The following is an 8,432-nucleotide window of genomic DNA, read 5'->3' as shown; positions in this document are numbered from 1 at the left end:
GCTCAGCGGTGTCAACCACTTCAAGATCAAGAACTCATGGGGCACGTCGTGGGGCGCGGGCGGCTACATCTACTTGCAGCGCGGCGTCGGTGGCAACGGCATGTGCAACGTCGCCGAGCACCCGTCGTACCCCAAGATCAGCACGTCGCCGACGCCGACGTCGCAAGACCCGCCGACCAAGACGCCTGCGCCGACGGCAGACCAGTGCCACGGCTGCAGCGAGTGCTACTACCCGGCCGGCGATACCTGCTACGACTTTGACGCGGCGACGTGCCAATATTATAGCGGCGACTACGGCACCATCTGGTGCGGCAACTAGGCGTCGACGGACCCACGACAAGTGTGTTTTCCCGTCTCTGCTCTTTCGTTTGGTGACTTGTGCATGTCGATGTCATTCTCGTCCAAATTTGAATACATGATGCTTGTGTTCTATGACTGTGCAAGTGGAAGGTGTAAGCATTACGCTTGCAAGAGCTCACGAGGGTATTTACATGGATAAGACTACTACTAGGTGTCGTAGGAAATGATACAGGGGCTCTCGGCTCGAAGCCTACTGTGCTGCTACCCGCGCTAGCAAGGTTCGGGTATGGATCAATTGTGTGATGCAGCAATAGCTTGTTGTAGCTAGAGTACGAGATGCGTGGTGTTGTTCAGTCGACCCTTCTTTACTGATGCTAACGAGTCTTGTTTAGAGATTTGCGTAGCTATGGCGTGACGCGTCAACGTCACAGCGCAGCAAAGTTCACCTCTGCGCCGGGGCGACGCCGATCGAAGCTGCCGATCGACGAACCCGCGAAATTGCGTGTTTCTAGCGAGTCAAAAATTGCTTCGTCCGGATACCGAGCAACAAATCATGGCTCCGCCCGCAGCCAAGAAGCGCCGACCAACAGGCCGGCGGCCCGAGAAGGCCGGCAATGAGACGCCGCCACCGCCATCGGTACCTCTGCCGAGACTACGTACACCGAGGCCTCATGGTCGAGCGTAGGGCTCGGCGGAAATGGGCTACGAGATCGGGCGAGGCCGCACCGACGTCGTGGGCCATTGGCGCGACCTCGTACGCCGTTCGCTGCAAACGTTAATGTTACCTCACGGGACACATACCTGCGTAGACGAGCGACGCCAAGTGCGACCTAATGGGCTTGGACGACGCCGAGATCGCCGCTGCCATGCACCTCGTCGTGCAGCAGTACCCGCAGCTCGACGCTACGCTGCCGTCGTCCGTGGACGCCGCAACGACCGAGATGGTGCAAGCCATGTTTCTCCACGCGCTCGAAACGTGCGACGGCAAACTCATTCTCGAACACGTCTCCATCGAGACGCTTGGCGTTCTCTTCGCGCTCGAGGGCAAGCTGCTCTATGCTGTGGTTGGCAAGGTCTTTCTTCTTCTCTCGTTTGCGCCCGTGAACGATCTGGCGGCTCATGCACGCGTAGGACATGCATCGCAAGTGCTCGATCGCCGCTTTGTACCTCGTCTGGACGTCGTCGTGGCCGTATCTGGGCATGGGCGGTACGCTCTGACCCGTATATGGATGTACTCATCGCGTCTAGCCTACCTCTTGGTGCTCTTCTCCAACCTCGGCCCGTGCACATGGCTGCGCAACACTTCGTGCGAGTACCTCGACGCATTCTTTCTGCAAGGCCCCGAGTACGGATGAGGTCCATCTCGATCCTACGCACTCATCCTGTATGCCTAGTCCTCTGCACGCCGAGTGGTACTTTAACAGCTACCTCACGGCGCTGCTTCTGCTGTACACGTCCCACGATGCGCATTTCACCGTCTACATCATCTTGGGTACATGTTGTTGGCTCGTGGAATACGCTGACGACGGAGAACCTGTGCACGTAGCCATCGTGCTCGCGTTGCCCTTCGGCGTCTCGGCGCTCCAACATTCGTATGCGGACGGCGTCGACGACCACTCGGCGCTCGAGAAGATCACGTCTCTCCTTATCGTCTCAACAGTGTGCCTTACCACCAAGGACTTCTTAGGGCGGCGCTGTCATTCTTCAACAAGCTCATCCTCGTCTACTACTGCTGGGTATGTCCTAGCAGCAGCTCTCTGCTCGTCGCTGACCGGCCGTGTAGAGCTCGTACAGCAGTCTTCTCATGGTGGCAGCTCTCTTCTTCGACACGGCGGCGTTATCGCTCGCGTCCATCTCGTTTCTTGGCGTTGCGGTCGTGGTCGAACTGGCCGGGCGCGGCTTGCTACGCATCGTGCCGACTGCGTACGTCGAAGCGTACACTTCGTGGAAGGCGCGAAGCCAATGGCACGCCCTCGGCGCCGGTCTTGTGCCCGTGGCGGTGGCCGGCATCGTGCTCTATGGGACGTGGGACTGGACGTCGATGTTTGGCGGCTTTCTGCGCCTCGTGACGGTCCTCGCGCTCTCGCAAGTGGTGCCAGCCGGGCACCTCGCGACGCTTGCGCAGCTCGCGTTTCTGGCGATCGCGCTGCCGCTGCAGCTATTGCAAGTTGTGTTGCTCTGGCTCGGTATCAAGCCGGCGGCGGCGTCTGGTGCGCCCGACGAAACAACTCCCAACGACGCAAGCAAAGATGCAGAAACCACAGAACACTGAGGCGTCGATGTTTTTTTGTTGCGTTTGGCTGTTGCGCTCACCACCCATGCACATCGACCAAGTGAAATCACTCCATGGAGCCGGAATGGAACCGCTGGTTTGTGTTGTGGAAAATAGCCCTAACCCTGGTCTGGCAAGCTGTACAGCAGCTCGTGCAAACGTTGTTTGACACCCTCCATTCGAACAAATACGTGCGATGTGGCGGCTCTCGTGTGCGCAGTCGTCCTTTGCCATCGATCGCGAGTGCGGCAATCTTGACGCAAGACAACAAAAATGAGCGCTTGAAAAATGTCAACATATCAACATATCAACCCATGCAACATGCAACATACTCGATTGTTAAAGAAAAGCACGGATCACAACCACGTTTTGATTTGCGTTTCACGCACAAAGACGCCGTACGGCAGGGCGTGGGCCGCGTGGACGTTCTTGGCGCATGTAAAGTACGTCGTACCGTGGACGGTGCCGCTGTGCTTTCCATGGGGCTCGTGCAGTTCGATCCCATACATGATGCCATTCGCAAACTCGGTCGAGCCCGCAAAGCGGACGATGCCTGCCATGCCGTTGAAGAGGATGACAGAGCGGCCAAGGAGCCGTCGAGGCAATGGCTTGCAGCGCTTGGAGGCGACGGTGGACGGTTTGGTGGTTTTGGGCAGAACGTCGGCTGGTGGCAGCAGTGGCCGTGGCGAGCACAAGCTCTCTTCGACTTGTGGCGCGTACAAAAAATCCCGAAACGAGCCGCCGATTTGCTCGAGCGTCGCCGAGAGCGACGGCTGGAGCGTGACCCGGTGCACGGGGCTCCGAGCCGGTGGCGTTGCCACAGACGGTACTTTCTTGCTGTGGGTTTGCTTCATGGGGGTGTGCCCGCCAATGGTAGAGACCAGATGCATGACGGCCACTTCGGCCTGCAACGAGAGGTTGGCGAGCAGCACAGCTGTACGCGCGAGCGACAGGCGGTCGTGTCCGGACTGGATGCCAACGACGTGCTCGGCTGCATCGCGAATGGTCTCGGGTGTCAGCGGTCCGTCCATCGACGCGGGTGCGCAGCTCAACGAGCCTATGTACGCAAATGGTGCATATGTTACCATGAAGGCTGATGCGTGAAGTACCTGTGAACCGAAGTAGAGTTGCAATCTGTGCTTTTTGGTCCGCGAACGAGCGCAGCAACGACTGCAACAGCGGCGGAATCGCCTGCGCCTCGACGCGGTTCGTCGACGAAGGCAATACTGGCACCTCGCCCATGCTGTAGTTTTGAGGTGCCATGTAGATTGGCACAGGCGCGGCCGGCCGCTCGTCGTCGGGCTCGGACAACTCGTCCTCGATCGTGACTCCTCCCGGCAGTCGAAGGTCATTCTTGCGCGCCGAGTCGTGGCCGGCCGCCGCTTGGGCTTGGTTGTCGTCTTCACCACTCGCATCATATGCATAGGGCACGGTCGTCGTTGGCGGTGGCGCCTTGAGGAACTGTGCGGCGTACAGCGCCAGGATCGACTCGCCAGCGCTGACGCTGGTCATGGTTGAAAATAGATTCCAAAAGCCGCCTGTCTCGCACTTGAAGTTCGCGCACTTGCAGCGTCGAATTTGTCGACGACCCACATTTTTTTGTGCCACGATGGCGGATCCACGGTACGACATCGTCCTGCACCGGAGGACATGGCCCGAGGATGCTTAGGTGGGCGCAGTACTACGACCGGAGCGAAGACGTTGACGTTGACGGCGACGTACGGAGCCATGGCGGGCGGCGACGACGGCTCATGCGGTCGCATAGGTCTTCCGCGTCTACCTCGCCGGCGCTGAGGGCCCGGTTGTCGTGCTTCTCCATGGTGGCGGCCACACGGGCCTCACGTGGGCCTTGACGACGGTAGACCCGACTCAATGTGGTAGCGATACCCATGGCGCTGCGCTTAGAAACTGCTCAAGTCGCACTGCCGCGTGGTGGCGCCCGACTTTCGCGGCCACGGTGAGTCGCCGCCGATGACCGGATGCCGGCAATGTGTCGTACACTAGGAGAGACGCGCACGGCCAACGATGGCGATCTCTCGGAAGAGACGCTGGTCAACGATACCGTTCGCGTCTTGCAGCGCATTCTGCCGGGCGAGGGCCCGTCGGCGACGGAGCGTGGCAGCCCCATGATCCTCGTGGGCCATAGCATGGGCGGCGCGATCGCGATCCGCGTAGCGGCGTCGGGGCTCCTCAAGACGCTCGTCGGCATGGTTGTCATTGACGTTGTCGAAGGGACGGCGCTCGCAGCGCTGAGCCACATGCAAGCTGTCTTGGCCAACCGGCCCGATACCTTTGCCAGCGAAGACGAGGCCGTGCAATGGAGGTGCCTACGATCGACTACGATTTGAAGCTCTTCCACCCACATGCGTGTAGCTTGCAGACGGGCGCGGTGCGCAACGCCGAGTCGGCGCGCGTCTCGATCCCGTCGCAGATAATCCGCGACGGCGACCACTACATCTGGCGCACCAACCTCCGGGCGAGCGCCAAGTACTGGAAGGGTCCGTCTTCACATCGCCAGCACATCGTGCCCACACATCTGCATGGTCTTCTTCTAGGGTGGTTCACAGGCATTAGCGAGCTCTTTCTTGGCACGACGCTGCCCAAGGTGCTCTTGCTTGCCGGTACCATAATCCTCTCTCTTGCTTCTTGAGAGGAAGAACATAATGCAGGCACCGATCGCCTCGACACGGCGCTCACCCGCGGTCAAATGCAAGGTACCGAGCGACGCCTGTCACGTTACTTTAACGCCCGACGCAGGCAAATTTCAGCTGCTCTTGCTCTACGGCAGCGGCCACGTGATCCAGGAAGACTGTCCCGACAAGACGGCCGACGCGCTCCTCGAGTTTTGCTCGCGCCTCGTCCCGATGAGCGGCCTCCGCACGCAGAAAGACATTCTCGCCGAGAAGCTCGCGCGCGCCCGCAACATGACACCGCACACGTCGTAGTGATACAAATACGGTGTTGTTTCTGGTTCTAATGCCGCACGACCTATTGCATGCGACGGGCGTACTGCGCGTACTCGGCGGCGCGGGGTCGGGGCCTCCGCTCGGGGGGTTGGCAGTACTGCTGCTGCTGCTCGGCGGCGCAAACCCGCCGGGGACTGGCGGGTAGCGCGACATGCCACGCTCATAGTACCCTGACGTTTCCGGTGGCGGCATGGCCGCATAGCGGTCGGCCGGCGGGTACATGCGCGGCTCCTCGCGACGAAAGCCGGCTTGATCGGGGTACCCCGGGGCACGCTGTTGCTGTTGCTGCTGTTGTTGTTGTTGTTGCTGCTGCTCATCCCACTCGCGCGGCGTCGGCATGCGACCCGGCGACCCGATGCAATTGGGGGGTACGATCCCGCGCTCGGCGGCGCGTCACCTGGGAACATGCGCATGCGCCCGTCGCTGCTCGGTGGCGGCGGGAGGCGGCCAGACGATGACGCACTCTTGTCCAAGTCCGCAATCGAGATCATGCCCCGGGGCATCGGGCCGCGCGGGTTGCTTGGCGGCGGCGCGTACCGGCCGTGCATGGCAGTAGGAATCGAGTCGCGGGCGCTCGAGGCGCCTGGTGGACCGGCCGACGGCGGCGCAGTGCCCGGCGGGTACATCATGACACGCTGTCCCCGGTGCATACCAGGACTTGGGCCACCAGCCGGGGCACTCAACCGTGCCGCTTCACGTGGCGACTCGGCGTACCCAACAGGCGTCAAGTGACCCGTGCGCGACGGCGCGGGCGCGCCCCGGGGCACGTTTTCCATGCCAGGATGGTGTCGGGGCGACGGCATCATATACGGTGTGTTGGCCGGCGGCGCGCGGGACCGTTCGTACTCGCGCGCTTGGTAGCCGTCGTGGAACATCTGCGGTCGCGACGTCGGGGCGCTCGTGGCCGGCGGCGGGCCGCCCGCGCCCATCGCAAACCGAGGCGAGGCTTGGCGTCCCCGACGGCGATGGCGATGGATACCCGCGGTTGCTTGTCGATTGCGGTGGCGCCGACCCCATGCGCATGTGGTACTCGATCTGTTCGTCTTCCATGCGACCCGGGTACCGCGACGGCGGTGGCGCCGACAAACCAGGACGGGATTGGCTCGGCTCGGGCGGGTACTCGTACGCCGCATGATGCCCGTGCACCGCATGCTGCTGCGCCTGGAGCGCAGGATGGTGGCTGCTCTCATAGTACGGGCGACCCATCATGGGCGGCGGGCCGCCGCGGGCCGGCGGCGACTCGGGCTTCGGCCGCTTGTTGATCGACGACGGCCCGTCACTGTCGAGGTGGCGCTTGTTGCCATTCGCAGACGCTTGCGGCGGCGGCGCCTTGTTTTGGTCAAAAATCGATAAAATCGTGCCTTGGATCTCGACGGGGAAGCAGAGACGCATGAGTTCGGCGTGCATCGAAATGTACTTCATCGCGTCCAGCACCGAGTTGAAGTACTCGGGTTCGCGCGTGCTCTTGCCGGCCCAGGGCGGGTAAAAGAAGAAGGACGCGCCGTGCATCTCCGACTTCCACCCGTGCTCGGCAAGCAACGGCCACGCATGCTTTTCAAAGAGGGCCGTCAGAATATCCCGCTCTACACATCACGTTCGTCCAGAGATAACACACATGCAAGGCATACCTCGATCCGAAATGGCGAGCTTGTAGCCGCCGTTGGATGGCGGCGCGGCCGAGGGCGCCGGCGCTTGCATGTGTTCGGGCTTGCGCATCATGGGTGGCGGGCCGGGTTGGGTTGCGGCGGGCCTTGGTCCCGCGGCTTGCTTCCGACGCGCTTGTCTTCGATCAAGAGGTTCATCGTGTTCTCGCGCGTGAGCTCTTCCGTGTCGCCATCGGCGTACACCACTGTAAAGAGCTCGGTCTGCGGGTTGAATTTGACCACCTAAGACGACATAAGACCCACACGTCGCGGTAGAAGAGCATGGGCCTGGTACCTGGCCGACAAAGCGACCGTGTCCGGCAAACGTCTTGGCAATGCGCTGACCGACTAATGCTTCCGGGGGCTGGTACGTCGGGTAGTCGTAGTCGTCGCGCGGCGCTTGAACCGAAAGCTGGGGCCCTGGCGCTTGTTGGTATGGCATGCTGCGCTCACGCGGCGGCGAGTTCGGCCGCTTCATCGCAGGCGGTTCGCTCTCAATCTGTGGGCGCGACGACGGCCACGACGGCGGGCCTCCTGGACTCGGACGGTTCATAGACATGTCCATTCGGGGAGGCGCCTGTAGCGGTGGCGGCGGGCCGCGCATGTGCATGTCGCTCAAGTGCGACGACGAAGGCAAGGCCGGTGGGCCGGGCGCGGGCGGGCCACCTTGATTTTGCCGCATGAGGTTGTTCATCGTCAGTGCGGGGAGGCGCATGTCCCCGGCGCCGCCATGGAGCTGCGGTAACGGTCCATCGCCGTCGGGCTTGCGCAAGTGGGGCTTTGGCAGCTCGGGCACTCGTCGCAACGAGCCCTCTTGCGTGTGTCGGTCGTTGTGCATCTCGCCGCGTGCGAGCAAGTTGGTGAGCATCGCGCCCGTGCGCTGAATGTCGCTGGGCACACCTTCGCGCATGCTCATCTTGTTGTCATTGCTAGGCGTCCGGCGGTGGGCGATGCGTCCCGGCGTCGGTCCATCCGACTCGGAGAACGACCCTGGCGCTGGCTCGTCTCCGAGTCGCTCTCGGTCTCGGAGCCGTTGTGGACCTCGACGGGGCGCGGGCGCAGCATCGGAACAGACGGCAGGCCCTTGTCCTGCTTGGGCTTCTTCTCGGGCTCCTTCTTCATGGGCGACGGTCGTCCTCCCTCCTTCTCCTGGCGTGCTTCGTCCATGCTGGTCCCCCTTCCTCCGGATCGACTCGGGGCTGTGTGGTGTGGCTGGGGGTTTTCAAAAACGACTGGCACGCTTTATTCCAT

The 8,432-nt window shown here is 62.0% G+C and overlaps 4 protein-coding genes across 4 annotated transcripts; 2 read left to right on the top strand and 2 right to left on the bottom strand.

Moving 5' to 3' along the window:
* The first annotated feature begins 846 nt into the window (after nucleotides 1–846).
* SPRG_10015 (hypothetical protein) lies at nucleotides 847–2,576 on the top strand. Its single transcript, XM_012350768.1, has 9 exons — nucleotides 847–937; nucleotides 986–1,054; nucleotides 1,110–1,373; nucleotides 1,432–1,507; nucleotides 1,549–1,645; nucleotides 1,695–1,792; nucleotides 1,847–1,937; nucleotides 1,988–2,036; nucleotides 2,084–2,576. The coding sequence occupies exons 1-9, from the start codon at nucleotides 854–856 to the stop codon at nucleotides 2,570–2,572; spliced, it is 1,317 nt and encodes a 438-aa protein (XP_012206158.1). The 5' UTR covers nucleotides 847–853; the 3' UTR covers nucleotides 2,573–2,576.
* A 352-nt stretch (nucleotides 2,577–2,928) lies between these two features.
* On the bottom strand, nucleotides 2,929–4,084 carry SPRG_10014 (hypothetical protein; the record flags this gene model as incomplete). Its single annotated transcript, XM_012350767.1, has 2 exons — nucleotides 2,929–3,629; nucleotides 3,682–4,084. 2 exons carry the CDS (start codon nucleotides 4,082–4,084, stop codon nucleotides 2,929–2,931), a joined length of 1,104 nt encoding a protein of 367 aa, XP_012206157.1.
* Nucleotides 4,085–4,181: 97 nt separating this feature from the next.
* SPRG_10013 (hypothetical protein) lies at nucleotides 4,182–5,517 on the top strand (the record flags this gene model as incomplete). The annotated part of the gene is made up of 9 exons (XM_012350766.1): nucleotides 4,182–4,195; nucleotides 4,242–4,290; nucleotides 4,338–4,430; nucleotides 4,478–4,529; nucleotides 4,577–4,895; nucleotides 4,946–5,070; nucleotides 5,128–5,193; nucleotides 5,242–5,286; nucleotides 5,330–5,517. The coding sequence occupies 9 exons, from the start codon at nucleotides 4,182–4,184 to the stop codon at nucleotides 5,515–5,517; spliced, it is 951 nt and encodes a 316-aa protein (XP_012206156.1).
* Nucleotides 5,518–5,545: 28 nt separating this feature from the next.
* On the bottom strand, nucleotides 5,546–8,348 carry SPRG_10012 (hypothetical protein; the record flags this gene model as incomplete). Its single annotated transcript, XM_012350765.1, has 8 exons — nucleotides 5,546–5,560; nucleotides 5,674–5,826; nucleotides 5,883–6,526; nucleotides 6,594–7,121; nucleotides 7,167–7,245; nucleotides 7,314–7,424; nucleotides 7,477–8,081; nucleotides 8,171–8,348. The coding sequence occupies 8 exons, from the start codon at nucleotides 8,346–8,348 to the stop codon at nucleotides 5,546–5,548; spliced, it is 2,313 nt and encodes a 770-aa protein (XP_012206155.1).
* Nucleotides 8,349–8,432: the final 84 nt, after the last annotated feature.

Source organism: Saprolegnia parasitica (assembly GCF_000151545.1).
Source record: "Saprolegnia parasitica CBS 223.65 unplaced genomic scaffold supercont2.69, whole genome shotgun sequence".
NCBI classification, from domain to species: Eukaryota; Oomycota; class Saprolegniomycetes; order Saprolegniales; family Saprolegniaceae; genus Saprolegnia; species Saprolegnia parasitica.
This window is presented reverse-complemented; position numbering and strand designations above follow the sequence as displayed.

Coding starts and splice junctions, on each gene's coding strand:
- SPRG_10015 (XM_012350768.1), top strand. CDS start 854: ATGGCTCCGCCCGCAGCCAAGAAGCGCCGACCAACAGGCCGGCGGCCC. Junction 1,055..1,109: donor TGGGCCATTGGCGCGACCTC/GTACGCCGTTCG, acceptor ATACCTGCGTAG/ACGAGCGACGCCAAGTGCGA. Junction 1,646..1,694: donor TTCTTTCTGCAAGGCCCCGA/GTACGGATGAGG, acceptor CTGTATGCCTAG/TCCTCTGCACGCCGAGTGGT.